The 21857-nt window shown below is 38.5% G+C and overlaps 1 protein-coding gene across 6 annotated transcripts in view; it reads right to left on the bottom strand.

Annotated features, from left to right (window-relative positions):
• The window catches only part of TNRC6A (trinucleotide repeat containing adaptor 6A), a 96323-nt gene that overhangs the window by 60519 nt on the left and 13947 nt on the right, over window positions 1-21857 (bottom strand). For 5 of the 6 annotated variants that reach the window (XR_006267107.1, XM_043456481.1, XM_043456482.1 and 2 more), the window contains exons 3-4: window positions 11595-11682; window positions 3677-3698 (exon numbers count right to left, since the gene is read on the bottom strand). The exons of the other annotated variant lie outside the window; for it this stretch is intronic. Coding sequence is in view for 4 of the 5 variants with exons in the window: in XM_043456481.1 (XP_043312416.1) it covers window positions 3677-3698; window positions 11595-11682 (110 nt within the window). In the remaining variant the exon portion in view is untranslated. The remainder of the gene's footprint in view (window positions 1-3676; window positions 3699-11594; window positions 11683-21857) is intronic. 6 annotated transcript variants of the gene reach the window in all.

Genomic DNA, 21857 nt, shown 5'->3' with positions numbered 1-21857 from the left:
TTAACAGTGCTTATTCTTTTGTAAGGAATGTACAATCCTTCGTATGCTTCCAAAACAAGCCAGTGTCAGAGCTGGAAAGCTTTTTTTTTTTTAATGACCTTTCTCTCCAGAGTTCCCAATCACTTCTTCCTTGCCTTCACAGTGTAAGGTCCACAAGATATTCATTCATTCCTATATCTCATCATAATTGTTTCAGCCCTCATTTCCCTGCTGTTTCAAAGAGATACTCAAATACATACTTTAAAAAGGAACTTCAAATATTCAGACATTCCAATACTTATGCTCCTCATGGTTTTTCAGAGTTCAAGTCACAAGAATAAAATTTTCAAAAATGTCATATGTCACTCATAAAGGTCCACACTTCTGTGAGATGAACCACGAGTTCACCGCACCAAGAAACAAACATCCTATTGCTTTCATATAACAAAGCTGGTCGGGATCTGAATCTGACACCTTCCTAAAACCCAGCTTTTATGCAGCCCCACAAGTGAATGACACCAACACTGGCAGGTGCTATCTAATCGGGAGTGGCAGCAGCCTTAGAAAAAGAAATCGCTCGTGAAGGCAGACTTCTAAAGGAAGTGCCGGGCCTCATCAGTTATGCTCAGTCTGAGCACTAAAATCTTGACTCTAACAACGAAGGAGGAGGCTCTAGAGCTATGTGGGCCAATAGAATTTTAAATTCAGTTCCTCAGCAGCATTAGCCACATTTCAAGTACTTAAAAGCCACATGTAACTAAACTTGGGCTTTATACACACTCTATAATACAAAAAGACAAAAATGATGCTGACAGTATAAACTATAATCTTGAATTAAGGTGAATTCTCATGAGTTTTAAATGTTGGCAATCAATTAAAAATTTAAAGGATATCAATAAAAACGCTGTGTGGAGACCACAGGAGATCAGGGAGAAATGATAGCTAAACAAATTATCTTGCACTGGGTCGTAGATCAGAAAAGTTAACAGAAGAAACAGTAAAATCGAAATACCGTCTGGAGTTCAGTAATACCGATCAACTCATGTCAGTTTCTTAGTTTTGACAAAACTACCACGGAAGTGTAAGAAGCGAATAATGGGGAACTGGGTGAGGTATATATGAGAACTCTCTGTACTATTTTTCAACTTTTCAGTAAATCATAAATTATTCCAAAATTAAGCTTAGCAAAAATCAACTGTGAGCCAAACCCGTATTACAAAACTTCAATTTGTAATCTAATCACTGCAAACCCCAAACACCATACAGATATTATACATACCACGAAAACAGATACACTTTTCGTGAATCAGAGTATGACCAAGTATGAAAGGAGCTGCCATCCAAAGAAGGATAAAGTGAGTGAAACAGCTGGCAAAACAACCAAGTATTTTGAAGTGACCTTCATGCACTCAGCCTAACATTCTCAGAATTGTAGAAAAAAGTTTCTTAAAAAAGATTCAAATATGTTCATGTTTCATGTATGGATGTGAAAGAAATGACTTCTGTTTGGAGAGGATATAAACAGCAGGCACTCAAAGATCAAGCTTAAAGAAACAAATATCCATGGACCAGTCAAAAATCTAAGGTTAGAATGTAACTTTGTGCCCCAAGTTTAATACATGTCACAACATCTTAAGAAATCAGAAAGGGAAGGATCAATGGCAGTCTGGAGGGATCCATCAGAAAATAAGTTCTGAGAGGTTTAGAAAAGCTGAAAAGGCATCCTTGGCTAAGAAATGGGATCAAAAAGAAACAGAAACAGGAATGAACATAAAAAGATAAGAAGGATCTGAAAATTATGAAGGAGTGATGGGAAACAAGCTGGCTAGAGAGGTCGGATTAAAGAGGGCCTTGTAAGTCAATTAGGAGTTTGGTTTCGAAGCAAAGTAACAAACACAACTCAACACTCCTATCCAAGGGAGTGGTGCGATAAAAGTGGAATTTTAAGAAAACTAATTTGGTCATGTTCTTACTAAAAGAAATTTTTTTTTCTTGCGACCACATTGTGAGGCTTGTGAGATCTTGGTTCCTTGACCAAGGATGGAACCCGTGGCCCCTGCAGTGGAAGCACAGAGTCCTATCCACTGGACCGTCAGGGAATTCCCCATGTTAATTAATTAATTTGGCAATGCTACTCCCTACATCATTCCACATCCCTGTAACTTAGACATCAGGTTCAAGGCCACAGTATCACCTTCGCTCTCTTCTGCTGTCACCAGCTGCCAACGCTCTCAATTACACCTCACACATCGGTCATCCATCCCCTATCTCTACTGCCAAGACCTCAGTTCAAATCCCCATTACTGTCTCTATTCCTTCTCTGCCCTCTTTGGAACTGCTTCTATTTGGTGACACTAGACACAACTGACAAAGAAATATTCCTAAAGCACAGCTTATGACCATGACCTTTACATGGAAAAATCAGCACCAAGTCTTCCGGCCCCCCCACCTCCGTGCCTACCTTCTGCCGTCTCCCTTTAACATTCCTGTACTCATTCTCTGGCTATTCCCTCTTCTTGCTCACACGCCTCTTCTGCCCAGGGTCTTCTGTTGGCACCATCTTTCAAATCCCTGCCCATATTTCAACCAAACTTTCCATGTAAGTGACTGATGGATTTACAAGAAGAATGAAAAAACAAATGGTGATGTCACCCTCTTCTTGAGCTCTTCCTTCAGTGGCTCCTTTAGTACATTTAGCATACAGGGCCCTCTTTGGCCCCTACCAACCTCTGTCAGAAAAATCCTTTAACCTTGCCCACTCAGCACTGGGTACTTACTTAGCGCTCCTGGGATACCACTAGTACACATTAACATCACGTTATTTCTTGTCTCTATCTCTTCAATCATGCTGATCCCTCTGCCATTTCATCATTTTCCTTGACTGGCTATCTCATCTTTTGAGACTCACAAGCTCAAAAAAGGTGTTCCTTAACTGTGGCTGTTCCCTCTCAAACAACTGCATCTAAAAATGTGACCTTAACCAACTCCTTACATAAACCTCTAATAGAAACAGGCAGTTCGGAGTGCAGATATCGGTCAAATGCAGAGATTATACTTTTGGTATTACCTTAAGTAAAAATTCACAATCTCTAGGCCCAAGAAGTTCAGCATCAGATAGCGTATACCTTTCACTAATTTCTAGGAGGGTGAAGAAATTCTGATTCAGGATCTGAGAGGAATAAAGTTCCTGTTTCCTCACCACCCTGAAGTCTTTTGCTTGGCATGTACTGGGGGCTGTTCAACCTCACCATAAGGTTAGCAATCTAATATTCTCAGAGATAACATAGAATGGATGTCACTGTCTGCCTATAGGAAGGAGTGGGAGACAACAGTATACACAGAACAAGGAATAAAGCCCTAGAGGTAGCTCCAGACAAGATGACTTTTAGACGGAGGACTACAGGAAAGGTACGTGTGTTCAAACACTCAAATCCAGGGAGTATGTTAGTAAATGGTGTTTAAGGAGATAGTTGAAAGGTAGGCCTTAAGACAGTGTATTTTTAAAGTGGTAATATATACTACAATAACCCATAAACCCCAAAAGGAGACTCCAAGGTGATGTCACTGCAGAAGTCTGCCCCCACCCCTCTGTTCCTTTCACGCTCTTCTCTCTCCCATCCTGGAGATGAATAAAAATGCATATCAACAACCTTGCTTTAATGAAAAAAATAATAAAAAATAGCTTTAAACAACGTACCTTTGATTTTTTGTTCAGTGGCCTAAAATAAAAACAAACAAACAAAAAACAATGTAAATATGAAACTGAAAGAAATGGATTGTTATGATAAAATGTTCATACATTACTATTACATAAGACATATACACTTTTATTAAATAAGGAATTCGTCATTTAGATGAACTGCATAGGAAAAGATATGCAAAGAAAGCATGCTTTTCCCACAGATGTGCCCCATTGTCCCTGACACAACGTTTATTAATTTAAAAAAATTCTCAAAATGTTTTAGGTACAAAGTGGAGAAGACACCACTGTATGACAGTATATAATAAAAAATGGAACTGCACTTCTCTCATCGTTTAGTTTTAAAATTATTTTTATATAGCTGTCACCATTACCTTTAATGGATCTACTGAACTCTGCATATGTTTAAAAGGCTTCAAATTTTCTTATTTCAAGTGATAAAAGATAAATCATGTTTTCTGGAAGAAAAGCTGCATATAACTTCTTTGGCCAAACTAGTAACAAATTTACCTCCTGGAAGTTAGGCTGCTGCAGTTAAACATAGCTAACAATTAGGTATTTTGGGGTGGGAAAAATTTTGAAACATATTTGTCTCTTCCTACACATCTGACAATTCAATTCAAATGACTGTGTTCTGAAGCTAAACTGCAGTGGGCCCTGCTTCCCATGCCTGCCCCTACTTGCACTGTGTCTGATACAACACGGGGAGGGGCTTGAGCACAGGAGGACTGCCCGAAGGTGCCTGGCTCAAACTTCAAGGGCCTCGATAAGAACTGATTACAAAGGCCACAAGAGAAAATCAAGTTTTTGATTATGCCCAACTGCGTAGGAATCCTAAAAAAAAAAAAGATACAAGGATCGGCAGATAGGCAGGGAGGCAGGGAGGTGAGGGAAGACTGAATAATTAGTTACTGAATAATCAGGAATTGTTTCTAAATGAAGATAAGCGTTTTTATTAAACTGTCATAGGACAGGATAAATAATTTTGCTTAATCACAGTAAACTGTTGCCAAAAACACCATTTAAAAAATTATATCATTATGGAACTACATGGTAAAACACTGTATGGCAATTACTGTAATACTGAAGCCATACCAAACATGAACCTTTGCCTAGAAAGGCAGAGAGTAAATCAAGGCACTTAATTGCTTTACCAAGTTTTAGAGGACTAGTAAAAAGTAAAATAATGGAGGCTCATCTTTACTTTATATGGATTTAAAATTTAAAAGAAAAAAAAATTGATGGAAGGACAATGGCAAAAGACCAGTCAACTAGCTTGAACATTTATTTCTGGGAGAAATTGTTTTTAAAATCTGGCTGTAGAAAAATAGAACTCAGTACCTGAATACTTTCAAGTGTTATAAATATCATGCCAAACAACAAGATAACATAATTTTCTGAAACAAAATCTACACAGAAATTATTCTGCATTGAAAACAGACTTTGTGTACTGTTTTGTGGGGATTTCTATCTTTTTGTTTAACTCTCCTGGTTTCTTCCACGGCTTATTTCCAAAGGAAACCAGGCTACAGTACATAGAAACCATGGCCATATTACTAAATCTCAAGACATGCAGTATTGCTCTTCTAGGCCTTACAACGTAAAGGGTATCTACTATGGCAGCTCCTTTGGGGGAAAAACCTCTATGTTGCTTAAAAACAGTGGTTAACCTCATCCAAGTATTGTGTCATCTACAGACAACAGCACCAAGGAGACACTCAAAGGAGTCTGCCCATCGGAACACCAACTAATACAGTGAAAGAATGTTAGTTACCAGAACCCAAGAGCTCCTGATGAGGAGCAAATGGAATGATTCAAACAGGTTTTTGTGCTGAGTTGGTCCAGGGACCCTGTATATTACACAAACTATTAAAAAGAAAGTTTTCCAAGTGGGGGTCAGTGATTTTAAGAGTATTTGTCTGCAGTGCTCAAAATGAGGCCACTATCCCCATGTGGTTACTGACCACTGAGATAGAGTTAGTGTGAGCATTTTTTAAAAAGGTAAATTATCCCGTTGATAATATTTTATACTGATTACAAGTTAAAATAGCAATATTTTTGATATATTGGGTTATAGTATATTAAAATTAACTTCAACAATTTTTTTGTTTTTACTTTGAAATGACCTTGTCATTCAAATGACATCTACGTCATTTAAATCTACGTCTCAGTTTCCCAATCCCTCAAATGGAGCAGGAGGGGAAAAAAAAAAAACTGTACTGCTTACCTTTCCAGGGCTCTCATGAGGCTCAAGTAAAATATAAACCTTTTCTGGACAAATAATACTATTTATTCAACGTGAAGTATCATTGTGGATGATACTTCTTGTACAACAGAACTAAAGGATTCAGCAAACTGAGAAGCAAAAGTATTTCTATTTTGAATACGGGTTTTCTTAAAAAACAAACCAACCAACCTGAGCTGCGACCCCGCAGCAACCAGCACCACTGTCTCAGGGCGCCAGTGAAGGCGAGGGGCAGACGCGCCAGGGCCGTGCCCGCTGTTGTTTCTGCCAGGCTCCGCACAACTCGTCCCAGCTCCTCGACCCTTAAGTGCACCTCAGCAGCTAAGAACTCAGGGTCTGAAGCCCAACGGCCTCATTTTCACTCCTGGCTTCACTGTGAACAGTGTAACCTTGGTCAAAAATTAGTTAACTTCTCTAGAGCTTGGTTTCCTCATCTCTAAGACAGGAACAAAACACCTGCCTCAGACTTGCTAGGCTAAAAGGACTGAACTCACATCAAGGGCTTGGGGGAAGAGGGGGCGAGCACGTGGGGCGGCGCCAGGCAGACAGAGAGCATTCAGCAAACAGGACCGAGGGTGGCGACCTCAGCCCTGCTGGCCCGCGCCCCGTGCTCTCACACTGGGAAGGGATCGGACTCAAACCCACTCCCAGCTCCCAGGTCTTGCTTTTTTCCCTTTCAAATCATCTAAAATGTCTTAACAGTGCCAGGTAAGATTCCCAGTCTCAGAACAAAATGACCTTTGGGAGACAGGACTAGTAAATACTAAAATTTCCAAAAAGGAGGAATGAAATTGGAAGCTTCCTACAATCTACTTCTCATTTAAACTCAAAATGAGCACATTAAATCCACAAAGCCTTTTATAAAAATCCCTTCAAGCTTTTAACACAGTAACTCATGAATACTGACTTCTACACATTCTCAACCAAAACATCCCAATTTGCCTTGGTGCTTCTCTCCTCCAACCCTCAACCATTATATGCTTTCTAGGAACTATAATTACATGTTTAAAGTAAAGTTGATACTAAATTATCCCTCTGTAATTAACCTGTTTCTCATCCTCCTTTTTCTTCCTCACTACATTTCCCTCAAGATTCCTTCTAGAAATTTCTAAAACCAGAAACAAGAGAAATTCATACTAACAACCTATTGCTACTATTGTTGTCCTTTTCTCACGTACAGAAGCTACATTCTTGTGCTGTATTAAATTATTTTCTGAGCCTAGAATCAGAAGATAAGCAAACAGCCATAATTCTTTGATGTGAAATAGAAGGCTTAAAAAAAAAATCATCTAGTCATTGATTTCTGTTATTAACTAGAGATGTACTGGGACTGAAATATAATAAAAACCATGCAATTTTGTGTAAAAAAATTTTATAGAGGAATTTAAAATATTTAAATTGATAACTAATAGACAAAATTAGAAAAACTATCATAGTATAAATAGTATAGTGAGCTTTGTCTGATTGTTTATGTAAGGAATTATGTTATCTAGTTTCTCATTTAAAATAGACTAACTCATAGTCTGAATTTGAATTTCTATTAAATTTAAGTTGCCACAGTGGCAATTAGGAACTGTTAAATCTGTTTTCTGTATTCATAGCATTCTGTATTCATTTTAAAGATTTATTAAATACCTTATAAAAACTATAATATTATTTCCAGCTTTAAAGTTCACCTTTGGTTGGTAAAAAATAAAAGTACAAGATAAAGTTCTGTACCAAAAGGATAAAGCCATGGCACTGAGTTTTTGAAAACCATCAGCTGGGGGAAATAGAAGATTTCTATTCTATTCCTGTTCCATCACTCTGATGGTGACACTTAACTTATTTTAATGCTTGTGTTCCTTACACACAAACTCACTGAATTAAAACAGATAGTATCTGAAATCTTTCTCAGAAACAAAAATACGTCGTCTTTTAAAAAGTGTACACAGATTACATAAAACAGACAGATTCTTTTTACCATAGTGAATTCGTGTTTTCAACATTTATATAAACAAGCTCATCTCCCTGACTTATGGAGATGTCTGTCATCTACCTGGATACACCTGCTGGCTCCTACTACAGCCAAATACAAGCTTAAGGAAAGGCAGAATTCCTGTGACTCACAGTCTTTCATATGGGCTGTAAGTGTGCCAACTTGGGTGATTTTTCCTTTTGTTTTGTTTTTAAAGAACTATTTGGTAACAGCCTACAGAAACACCAGCTGTCCTCATTTCACCAATGGGTTGTATTCAAATTCAGCTGTAAGCCAGTTATGTGGGATTCGGAGAACAGTCTTATTTACAGTGCCAGTTCAGTCTACTAAGCTTAGCATTTATTAGCAGTATTAAATATTCTTTATATTATGTTCAATCCCTAGATACTACTGTGTATACAGAATACATAGCAATACCCTATCAAAGCTGAAGATCTGATGAAAGGAAAAAAACCCTCCTCATATCTCTAAGCCTCTGACAGTGGTTTCAGTGGGACACAGCTGGGGTGAGGGATGAACCATACCGTGAGACAGGGATGGAGCAGTGAAGAGTACGAAGAACTGTCACTTCAGATTTTGTGAGAGGCCAAATGCCACAAAAATCATCATTTGTGCGTTAAAGACACTGACTTGGTGATTCAGATTTGGTGATGAAGAATGTAAAGGTAAACTTCAACGACTGGAGTCATTATTTAAACATGCGACTTTAAAATTATACTCACATATTTTAAAAATACAGTATTTAAAATCTTAAAGGTTCTCATTACAAGAAAAAAAACACGATTAGATAGACTTCTTGTGGTGATCACTGCACAACAGACACATATCCTGAATCGTTATGCTGTATCCATGAAACCACTAAAACAGTTCCCAGGTGGCACTCGTGGTGAAGAACCCACCTGCCAATGCGGCGGACCTAAGAGACTTGGGCTCGACCCCTGGGTCAGAAAGATCCCCTAGAGGAGGAAACGGCAACCTGCTCTAACATTCACGCCTGGAAAATTCCATGGACAGGAGAACTTGGTGGGCTACAGTCCATGGGGTCACAAGAGTCGAACATGACTGAAGTGACTTAGCATGCACTAAAATGCTGTATGTCAACTATTCCTTAAATAAAAAACAAAAACAAAAAACAGAATATTTAAAGAAATCATTTGAGTAACTCCTCCCTTTCTTAGAATCTCCTCAGTAATTAGAGTGAATTCCAAATTAACATGTTTCATTATACAATAAGGCCTCCTGTCGTTTCACATACATCCTAAACTTACCAGCTAAACGTTGAACTCTAGAAGCAGGGATCAATATGGCCTAATGCCATCACTCAGATGCTTGCCAAACTAATGATTCTACACAAAGTGCACCCTAGCATCTTTCTCAATAAATCTCAAGTTTCTTAAGACTCTCTTTTGGTTAAGTAATTGGTCTTCAAACAAGGCTTCCTCCCAACTTTAGACTTACAGAGATACAACTTTTTTCGTAACAAATCCTGAGCAAAGACTGTCCTATATCAACAGGCCTCTGACAGAGGCCTACGGCATCACCAAAGCCAAAACTATATACTAGGAATCATCCGAAACCTTACCTACCAACCACCAATGCATCTTTTCCCCTCACTCCTGAGTAACCAAAGGCCAATAATAAGGGTCACCTATTAAATCAACTCAGCTCATCACTCACTCAGTGCTCTGTACTCTGTCCTTCTCCAGTTTACTGGCTTCACTGTAACCCAAACTCTGCAGTCCACAACTGAATTATATTTCCTTTCCCCTTTCTGTGTATCCCCCAACCTGGTTAAACTTCTCCTAAGATTCCCTGGTGGCTCAGGCAGTAAAGTATCTGCCTACAATGTGGGAGACCCAGGTTTGATCCCTGGGTCGGGAAGATCCTCTGGAGAAGGCAATGGCAACCCACTCCACTACTCTAGCCTGGAAAATCCCATGGATGGAGGAGCCTGGTGGGCTACAGTCCATGGGGTCACAAAGAGTCAAGACATGACTGAACAACTTCACTTTCACTTTCAAGATGTATTTAGCCACTCAATCTAGAACCTAAGGGTCAATCTAAATTACTCTTCCTTCACATCCTTTAAACAAACGTTATGGATGCTTTTAATAGTCCCTTCACTATTATCACAGTCTCTAGTTTCTACCCAACCCAATTCTACACTCAGTCAAGGTTCTAAATACAATTCTAAAACAGAAAATTTTATGTCACTCTACTAAAACGTCTTTGGCCACCCAACGGTCAAAATGAGAGAAGTGCCAACAGCTATGACCAGCCTCTCCAGTCTTGTCCCCTGACATTTCTACACTTGGCTTCATTTCCACACTTGGCTCCTTCCCTACCACTCCTTCCAATCAAAACCCATACTTTAACACATACAAACTATGGACACTTAATTCTCAGTTACTGCTGGAACCATTTTCCATTCTGCTCCTCATTCACTTGGTTCATTTCTATTCTAAGAAAATTCCCGTCTCTCTACCCCATTTCAGGCTGAGTTAGACTCTTCTCTCTGCGCTTCAGTAGCTCCCTACCTGCCATAGTTTTGTACCCTGAGTTTTTCCCTACTAAATAATGGGGAGATAATTCTGTTACTATAGTTTAAACCCAGTTGCTACTACAAAAAGATATATATTTAAAAATTAAAGTCATAAGTTTTCATTAGAATACAGAAATGGAATAGTATCTTCATTGGGTCTTTAAGAACATTTTTAAGTCCCTGAAACAATACAGTAGGAGATGAGTGCACTTCTCAGTTAACTGTCGTCAGCCTCCACTATTAATCCGTAAAAATCTTTACAGACATTTTTTATTTTTCTGCAATTCGTGTTGCTTTGGTTATAATTTTTGATTAATGTACTGGCTAAAGATTTTTTGCAGCATTTATGCCTTAGGCTTATTTTTAAATATCCTTTGATTACAGCAGGATACCATGAGAAACTTTTTTTTTAGGTAATGAACCTTATGTTTCTTGTGACAGTGGTTATGATATGATTCTAAGCATGCTTCATAACTCACAGAACTGTACCCCAAGAAGTGAAAATTCTACTGTATATAAAATCAATATAATTAAAAATAAACTTTAAAGTATAAAAAAAATACATATATACCCTAACAAAACCTTCAAATTAAAAAAAAAAAAAAGAGCCTAGGTACTAAATAAACAGGGAAAAGAAAACTGAGACTATTTCCTATTATATTTATTACTACTTCCATTATTATTTCCTATTATGTGTACGTATTACATTATCTTATTTAATTCAACTCTCATTTTACAAAACATAAGGAAACTAAGGCCAGAGAGGCTAAATAAAGTTGAAGGTTACACCCTTCTGTATGCTATGTGTGACAGCCAGACTTCAACTCCTCTCTAGAAAGCTACAAATTCCATGCTCTTCTCACTATAAAATGATGTTAAGTATTATGAAAACCTAGGAACCCCTAATTGAAAAAAAGACCTATGAAAGGACTTACCTTTTAAAAAAATTATTGGCAAGATCAAATAACTATGCATTAAATTGTATACACATTAATGTTTATGAATATTCAAAGACATTAAATATTAAAATGAAACACCACTGAAGTTAAAACATTAAATCAAATGCTTTAAGTAATCCAATAAGAGTAATTTCTTTTTAAATCTATGTTCAAACTGCTTAATATAAGTAATTAGTTTATACATATACTACCTTCTTTTGAGCAGCTTCCTTCTTTTTCTTGTCGTCTTTTTTCTTTTTCTTTTCTTCCATCAACTGTTCTTCTTCTTGCACTAAATCCCTGAACCACACAGTTGCAATTAACTTTCCCAAAATGAATGAATAACAGTAATGTTGCATATAGATTCATATTCACTCTTACTAGAAGATATGGCAAATTATTAGTTTATCATTCATTAATATAAAACACAACTTAAAACCTCAATCTAAGTATACAGCCACTGAACAGTACTTTTCTTTAGTAAGTCACAAGCAGTAGAGCTTTAATGTTATAATAAGGAAGATAACTTAAAGTTAGCAAATTTTACATTGGCAGACAAACAACTCCCTCCAATTCTAGAATGTAAACAACATCTCATGAGCAGAGTTATCTTGTTTCAGTAGCTCATGGCAATGCCTGGAACCACCCCTCCACCCAACCCTCTCCAGACCAGTATCTGGCGTATTTTCAGCTTTCCTTGCTCTAAAAACTTGATACTTATTTTTCCCCCAAACTTTCAACTTTTTATTTTCTACTGGGGTAGAGCCAGTTAACAATGTTGTGATAGTCTCAGGTGAACAGTGAAGGGACTCAGCCATATATATACACACATCCATCCTCCCCCAAACTCCCCTCCACCATCCAGCCTGCCGCATAACCTTGAGCAGAGTTCCGTGTGCTATACAGTAGGTCCTTGTTCGTTACCTATTTTGAATACAGCAATGTGTGCATGACTTTCCCAAACTTCTAACCATCCCTTCCCCTCTGGCAACCATAAGTTGTAAGTCTGTGAGTCGCTTTCTGTTTTCATACCTTTTTTTAGAACACAACTTATTCATAAAAAGATGACTTGTATTTTAGCATTATACTAACTTCATATCCTATAAACATTCAAAACTATTCTATCAACACTTGGGAAATAATCCATATTGCACTAATATAAGTTTGTTTCAGTTCTTAAAATCAGAAATGTTCAAGTTTGGCAATAGAACTTTCGGCTCAGGATTTCAAGATGAATGGGCAAATGTGTTTGTCTCCTCCTTTCTGCTCTCACTCACCAAAATGATAGGGGAAAAGGTACTAAATCTATTCACAGCTGATGAATGAACAAGAGCAAAGGAAGCTACAACCTAAGAATAAACACAGAGAATGTGTTTAAACACATAAATGGCTGGTGGTGCAGCTCCAGAGAGGCTCCAAGATTAGAGCTGGCTCAGCACAAATAGGCACGGAGTAAAGACTGCGTAAGGAATAGAAAGGCCCCAACTATTCAAGAACTGCCATCCAGTTTGCATTCCCAGATGGCTACATGGCCGCAGGTAGCAAATGCATTTAAATTCAGCCTATAGCCAAAAAAAAAAAAACCCCACTGAAGTAAAGCCCAACAGTCAACACCCTTCGTACACACGGGGCTCCCCATTAACACTCCTCCAGCCCTTTCAATGTAGGGGGCTACTGGGTAATGAAATCTACACAAAATTGGAGGAAACAGACTCGTTACCTACGTTAATTACTAGAATCTAAATCTTCATTCGTGATATCAATGGACAACCAAAAATCACAAGACATCTGAAGAAAATCAACACACAAAGGAAAAGTACCTAATTCTGCCCTTGAGGAAGATTTCCAGAGGGGTCATTATCAATACCAGGCAGAGATGGTTCAAGAAACAGGAACTAGACACTTGGAAAACTGTAAAATAATTCATTAAGGCTGGAATGCATATGGCAGTGGGGATGCAGTAGAAGATGTAATGAGAAAACACAGACAAATACATAAGAAACTAGAAGGGCTGCTACAGGTACACTCACACTGAGATTACCCAAACTTAAGCTGGCTCTGTTGACGGATGAAATTGAGGAGCTGTAGGGAGACGGTGAAAAACGAAGAGTGACATTATGTAAAACTGATGATAATCTAGTAAAGCTAAGTTTACAGCTGCTAAAATCAGAAGCTGGGAGAGGAGGGTGATAACTGTTGCTGTCTTTCATTCCATTTTGTTCAAAGTAGCACTGCCTTGTGGCTGATCAAGCCAAGTGTAACCATGATTCACTCGCTAGCATTCTGGGTCAGGGAGGCAGTGAAAGCGAACAAGCTTGCACACTATAATCCTAGAAGTCAAGGCCTGAGACAGCTATAGCATAAGAGGGAAAAAAGCATTTTAGTAAACAAAGGCAAATAAATTACATCATTGTCATGTTATTCAACCACAGCTGTTTACTAGCTCTACAGACTTCAAACTCTTTCAGCACTAAGAAGAAACGGGATAAATTACCATGTGCATCAGTTTCATCACCTTTTTATCAGGTTTCAGTGAAGAATGCTTTCTTAACACATTTGAGTAAGCACTCAAATGCCTAGTTAGGAACCCTCTCACCAATTCTCAGTGAAAGACTGTATTCATTCAACTTTTAAGATATTTAGGGTCACTTATGCAGAAACATCGTTAGCATTTGCTCTTTGTGTTTGCCTGTGAATTGTAGACAAGTCCTTGTTCTGTAATTTTACTCTATAGGATGTTCCTTTACTATTTACCTAGAATTTTTTTCATCAGTCTCAAACTTCATTTTGAAGACCTTCTGACGACATTAACAAGTGTCTTGCTGACCAAAAATGACCTCTTTAGTACTTAAGAGATGCACCATTTTCCCTCATGAGACTATTACAGTATCAGCAGACACCCAAAGCATAAGAGAAACAAAAGCTCTCTTCAAAACTGTCATTACAACAAACCCTACTTTCCCCACATCTCCTTCAGAAAGGCAACTGGAAAAAATACACACACACACACGCCCACCACCACCTGTGCCCAAAGACTGACTTCCAGAATTTAAATGCTAACAGAAATTCATTCAACATATGAGTCTATCGTTCACCTTATTTATCAAAAGGAGTTAAGAGTTGATGGATTTGATAGGTCTACATTGTCCATCATATTTGATATGAGCTCCACAAAGAGAACAGTCTAGGTAGCAAAATCATTCTCCCCTTAAAAGTTAGCAGCAGGACATCTCAAAATGCAAGTTCTGGGTCTAGAAATGAGAACAAACCTGAGTCATTAGAACATTACAGTGACTGTGCTGGGCACATTATGGATATTTTCCCATTTGTCACTTTTTTAAAATGTTAGGGACAGATTGCCCTCCTATAGATGAAGAAACCGAAGCTCAGAAAGGTTAAGGGACTTGTCCAAGGTCATACAGCTAGTATGGAGTGGAGTCAGGATTCCAATCTAGGTTCTCAAAGCCATGGTCTTCGCTTTCCCCTACACCCTAATACTTCTCAAAGTCAAGGACCAACTCTCTTTTCAGAAGCGACAGAGAATAAAACCTTTTCTTTTAAATGGGTTAAGTGAGAGATCTTCTCACTTCTTCAGACTGTGTGCATACACAATTCTTTTATTTCCCTCCACCTTTTTTAAGAACACTTGAAAAAGAATGTATTGGGTTGGCCAAAAAGTTCCATCAGTTTTTAAGTAAAAGACACATTTTTCGTTTCACCAAGAATTTTACTGACCAGTGTATTTACCATTTTGTTCCACTACTTTCTGCCATTTTTCAAGGCAACTTCATAATCCCATCTTCCCAAAACTTTTCTTCTTTTTGAGCAAAGAACTGTTCCAGGTGCCTTTTACAGTCTTCCAGGGAAGTGAAAATTTTTTCATAAAGAGAATTTTGCAAAAACCAAAATAAAAGGAACCTGAAGATGCAATGTCTGGTGAATATGGCGGATGAGTCAGAACTTTCCAGCCAAGTTGTACCTGGTAATCAAAGAAACATGTGGTCTTGTGTTACCCTAATGGAAGATTATGAGTTTTCTGTTGACTAATTCTGCACACTTTTTGTCAAAAGCTCCTTTCAGTTAGTCTAACTGGGAGCAGTTAGGCTTCCCTGGTGGCTCAGACACAAAAAATCTGCCTGCCAGTGCAGGAGATGCAGGTTCGATCTCTGGGTTGGAAAGATTCCCTGAAGGAAATGACAACCAGCTCCAGTTTTCTTGCCTGGACGATCCCATGGACAGGACAGAGGAACCTGGCGGGCAACCATCCATGAAGTTGCGAGAGAGACATGACTCAATGGCTAAAACAACAACTGGGAGCAGCACCTGTTGGAATTAATTGCTTGGTTTTCCGAAAGGAGCTCATAATAGAGAACTCCTTTCCAATCCCACCATAAACAAATCACCTTCTCTGGATGAAGACCAGCCTTTGGTGTGGCTGGTGGTGTTTCATTTTGCTTACCCAATGATCTCTTCATTCCACATTATTGTACAGTATCCACTTTTCATCGCCCACCACAATTTCTTTTAAAAACAGGACATTTTCATTGCGTCTAAGTAGAGAACTGCACGCAGAAACACGGTCAAGGTTTTTTTTCCGCTTAACTTGTGTAGAATCCAAACAGCTAAGTGATTAACACAGTCAAGGTGGTGTGAATGATTTTCGACGCTTGATTTGGATATTTTGAGTACACTGGTTATCTCCCACATGGCATAGCATTGATTGTTCTCAATGTCTTGATTTGATCACTATCAACTTCAACCAGTACTGCAGGGTGGAGCAGCATCCAGTGACAAATTTCCAGCATGAGAAACTTTACAGACCACTCTTGATACATTAGATCAATCACAGCACCTTCTCCATGCACCGCACAAATCTTTTTCGCATTTCAGTTTTTTACCTTTCTTGAAATAATAAACTATCATATGCTAAAAGCACTGCATTTTTTCTTCCATCTTCAATATTAAAATGGCTACACAAAACTCGCCAATGTTGGTAAGTCTTTCTTTTTTTAAATGCACACTGATAGGACAGCTGTCATAACAGACTCTTACAAAACTGTTTCCAATGAAGTTAAAGACAACTAAGAACTACTAGAATCACTGTATAGGAAACTGAATGAAGTTTCTGGCCAACCCCATACTACAGGAAATTCAAAGTACTGGAGTTCCAAACACCATGCAAGTATAATCAGGAGTAAGAACAGCAAGAGAGTCAATGACAAAGACTGAACAGCCACTGGTTTTAACAAGAGGGGACCAAGCACTGGTGATACTTAGGACAGCAATTCTAGTATTTTTTATTTTGTGAATGTTTGTGGGAGGGCAATGTGGGATAAACAACTAGTGAAGAGCTAAAAGGTCCATGGTTGAGGAGTTCAAGTTTTTTTTTTTTAAGAGAGAGAAACATGAAGGTAGCTAAAAAGCTTTCAGAAGTGAGCAATAATGCTTGTCAAAAAAAAAAAAAACTCATGAAAAATTCAAGGTGCCTGACAGTACAAGAGAGGCTATGTATTCATATTCGCCTGTATGTGTATAAAATGACTCTAAAAGAACACCTAAGACACTAACAGTAACTGGGGGAGGGGGCAGAAGGAACTAGGCATGTGGGGGAAGGGAGAGCTCAACGTATAAACCTTTTCATTCAATTTAAGTTTCTCAGCCATGTGAGTAAGTATTCAAAAACTTAAATATTAAAAGTTTTCCAGTATTAACATTAAATTTCAATATTTAAACAGTAAAAGGCTGTTCTCTGTTTCTGGTTTGCTGGGAGATCCAGTCATGAGTGCATGCTATATTCTGTTAAAATTCTTTCCTGTCACCACTGAAATGGTTATAGAATTTCTTACTTTTGATCACTGATATGATTAACTCTGTTGATGGATCTTCTAGTATTGAACCAAGCTTTGCGTTTCCTAGTATAAAGCCAACTCAATACTTTTTTCCAAAATAAATTGCTGGGTTTTCTTTCTAATAAAGGCAAAAAAACTATACTAATTTCATTGGTAAAAATGATCAGGGGTAATAATATTTAGTGCTGGCAAAAATGAAAAATTAAGAGGTTCTCTCTTATATTAATGGCAGAAATTACTATAACCTTTTGCAGAGTATTGTGGTAACAGTTTTAATAATTAGAGTTACACATAATCTGGGACTTCCCCAATGGTCCTTCCAGTGGTTAAGAATTCGAGCTTTCACTGCAGGAGGCACGGTTCAATCCCCAGTTGGGGAAGAATGATCCTCCATGCCATGGGGTGCAGCCAATAAACAAATAAAGTTACACATAATCTAACCAGCCATCCCATGCTTCAGAATGTTTCTTACAGTAATAAAGCACTAGTACACAAGGCCATATGCATATGAGCGGAAAACTGAAATGTCCACCAGTAAAGAAATAATAGCATAGCACATTGCACTGAAAATAAGTTGACCTGTTTGTTGATTTGAAGGAATGTCCCTAACATTGTTAAATGAAAAAAAGCAATTTGTAAAACTGTGAACAGTGTTAGCTCATATTTGTTAAAAGTTGTCTCTTTTTGTATACCCTCCTGAACTAGGAACATCAGAGGAACCTCACAACTGAACCAACTATTTACAGGAACTGTTAAGTTTTTTAAAAAGAAAACCCCTATTTAAAATATTATGGTAAACATGCACTATTTTTGTAAATTAGCACCAAAAACGAACGCTTTTAAAACCACCATGTCTAGGATTTGCTTTCACTACTCTAGGCTGCACTCCATCCTCCCAAAAATAGGAAAAGAGTGAAAAATGAAACAAGATTGACAAAATGTTGACAACTGCGGAAACTGGGTAATGGGTACAGAAAGCTCTTTATTCTGTTCTATTTCTGTGTATGTTTGAAAATTTCCATAATAAAAGACAAAAACAATAACAAGTCTCCACTCAAATGAGTAAGGCAGCAAGGTGCGAGATTAGAGACAGATAAAAGGAGATGAACCTGTGAACCAAAAATCTTGGGAAGACAAAGGGCAAGACAAGTGACCTTAATGGCAGCAAGTCTGGGATCCAGAAGGCCCTTCCTGGACCTGCTCTTCCTGATTCTTCCTTGTCAGCTTTCCCTTTATTCCCAACATGAATATCATTCAAAGCAATCACTTCTAAAGGACACTCCTGTAAACTGCTGTTGGACATGAACTAGCAAGGACCTCTGATGAACAACTTGGAGGTATCTGTTAACAGTTAATTTTTAAACGTCACTAATCAATTTCAATCGAAGCCTCTACAAAAGAAAGTGTACAAAAATAGATACTGCAAAATAATAGACTAAAAACCAATCAACAGGGCAAAGTTAAACCATAATATACTCACACCATGAAATATTACACACTAATTAGTTTGTTTTTAAAGGAGGGGAGGTACAGATTTCCATGGTGTGCAGGAAAAAGTTCTTATTAGCATAGCAGGTTGAGACCACGATGCTGAGAAAGGACTGCAAGACTGGCCCCTGACTGGGGTCAAGGTACTTAGATTTCAGGGAGGTTCCCACCAATCCCAAATTAACATACAAGCAACATAGGTTTGCCAAAAGCCTACTTTGTTTTTGGCGGTTGGGAATTTTGGTACATATTAGGCAGAAGGTACCTACATTGTTGTGCAGTATTGTTGCTCAGTCATCAGTCGTGTCTGACTCTTTGCAACCCCATGGACTTTTTTTAGGGGCTGGCTGTACATGGTAACTACACAATTAGCCCCTGAAAAACAAACAAACAAACAAACAAAACCCCTCTGCACTGAATTTCTAATGAGCTTTCCTGGTAGACACTTAAGACATGTTGTCATAATTTGATGCTAGAGAAATTAAGCACATTCTGTGTGACATCACAGGGACAGAAATCTTGGAAGCCGGCTCCTAGCTCCTCCAGATTTTGACCATCGTGCCTTTTCCCTTTACGGATTTTGTTTTTTATACTTTCGTTCTTGTGATTCACAGCCATGAGAATGACTATATGCTGAATCCTGTGAGCCTTCCTAGTGAATTCTTAAAACTGAAGGTGACATTGGGGACCCCCCGACAAACATGGCTTTATAAGAAAAGATCTCTAAGACACACTGCTGAGTTGAAAAAAAAGGTCAAGGTCCAGTTCAGTGTATATCATTTGTTAGAAAATAAAAAAGAAAATCCCATTTTAAAAAGTGCATATCCACAGCATAGCAAAGAAGCAGACCCTCAAGGTACCTGGATGATCTGACTCACTGCATCCAAAATTATTTAATAACAACCCACACAATGTTTAATCAATAAATCAGTCAGGATGTGCTTGGGGATTCCTATAAGTCAAGCAGTCTGCTTTGTACTAGGAGAACTCTAGTAGAATTCATTGTTTTAAACTATAATTTTGTAGCAACAACAAATGAACACGCCTGAAATATGGAAACAAGAAATCGTGAAATTTCTGGTAGAGGCTATAAGCAAGTTTAGGAAAACAAGACATGCGTATGAGCTGTTACAGCTAAGGAAAGCTTCAGGGAGAAGTAAGAAGTTGATCTGGGACTTAGAAAAGAGTCAGGATTTCTACAGAGACAGACAGGGGCTTTTTCAGGCAAGCAGCACAAAACGGCATGGACACAGCGAAGTACGGAGACCTACCAGCGAGGCAGTATCCGGAGCCAGTGCTGACTGGGACAGAAAAAGGGAGAAAAAGCGCTGGGTAGAAGCAGGACACAAACCTGCAGACAGGGTGAGAAGACTGTGGCAGTAATCCACGTGGAAGTGCAGTGTCCCGAACCCTGATGGGGGCAAGTGGAAATGAAAAGCAAAGAAGAAATCCAAGGTAATCACAAGAGATTGAAACAGTTGACAATATCAGTAAGATCTGACAAAAGAGAGACAGGCTAATGACAACTCCAGATAGTAGAAAGCAAAAATTTCTAAATAGAAGCTCTGCTATTAGAAATGATAATAGAGAAGTGATAAAAAGTGAAAGTCACTCAGTCACGTCCCGATTCTGCAACCCCATGGATATACAGTACATGGAATTCTCCAGGTCAGAATACTGGAGTGGGTAGCCTTTCCCTTCTTCAGGGGATCTTCCCAACCCAGGGATCAAACCCAGGTCTCCCGCATTGCAGGCTGACTCTTTACCAGCTGAGTCACAAAGGAAATAAGAGAAAATAGAGGGTAACTTTCCATGGCACTCAACTAGCCTATCAGTCACAAATCACTGTAAGGCAGGTCATCTTCACACAGAAGCCAACTGTATGTTACAAATTAGTTATGAAAATAATTTCACATCTCCTGCAAAAAATGTTCACCTACTTTTTCCCTTACTCTGTTTTTCCCTTACTGTTTTCTCCCAGCCTTTCCCTATCTGCCCATCAGCCTTTCCTTTTCCCCTCCTTCTGTCCTCCTACATCCAAATTAATCACCAAAGCCAGCCTAGTACCACACAAGAGGAAGTTGCTGGTAACCTACAAAGCTGTAATTTCACCAGACAGTAGAGACAGAAACTGAATGTTGCAAAAGAGGTTAAGAGTGATCATATTTTCAAAAATGCAGCCTTGATATGAAAAATACAAGGCAGAAATGAAGTTTTTTGTTTTTAAAAATAAGGGAAGTGTTAGTCACCCGGTCGTGTTCGACTCTTGTGATCCCACTGACGGCAGCCCACCAGGCTCCTCCGTCCATGAAATCCTCCAGGCAATAATACTGGAGTGGATAGCCACTCCCTTCTCTAGGGGATCTTCCTAACCCGGGGAACGAACCGAGGTTTCCTACATTACAGGCAGATTATTTACCATCTGAGCCACTAGGGAAGCCCAACATAAGGAAGACCAGTACTTATTTGGAAATAGAAAAGGGGTTAGGGAACAAAAGTACCAGGGAAGGTAATAATCAATGAGGTAACACGAGAGAAGCTTGTTTACAGGTACAGGCAGTTCATACCTGCAAATGCTGGAGTCATTAAATAATATTGACACATCCACAAAATGGAAAAATATGCTGCTGTAAAACAGATGAGATCTCCATGTTGCGACATGAAAAGGGTCTGGAAGGTACACAGTTAACTGGGAAAAAAGGGTTCAGTATGCTACCTTCCATGTTCAAAGTGGGGAAGAGATACATTTCCCCATGTGCTTGTATCTGCACAAAGGAATTCTAGAAGCACACACACAGAGAAACTAATAAAAATACCTATTCGTGACAGAAATATGTGGGGAAGTATATTTCTATATAGCATTTGATTTTGAACTATAAAGCACAGTTCAAAGCCAGCATATCTTCCTTTCAAGAATGAAGAGTAAAATAGGATACGATGAGGTAGCCATGAAGATCCAGATGATACATAGTTTGGAATGCCTAAAAAAGTAGGAAGCTGAGCTTAAAAGGGGGTTCTATTGGCCTCATAATCTGAGCAATAAAGTAATACTAGTAAAGGATTACAAGTGTTACAGCACAAAACAATGGTAAAATCCAATCCAAAATCTGGTTTGCTAAACAACTCTCCTGAATCCAC

The sequence above is a fragment of the Cervus canadensis genome, chromosome 32, assembly GCF_019320065.1.
Source record: "Cervus canadensis isolate Bull #8, Minnesota chromosome 32, ASM1932006v1, whole genome shotgun sequence".
NCBI lineage: Eukaryota > Metazoa > Chordata > Mammalia > Artiodactyla > Cervidae > Cervus > Cervus canadensis.
This window is presented reverse-complemented; position numbering and strand designations above follow the sequence as displayed.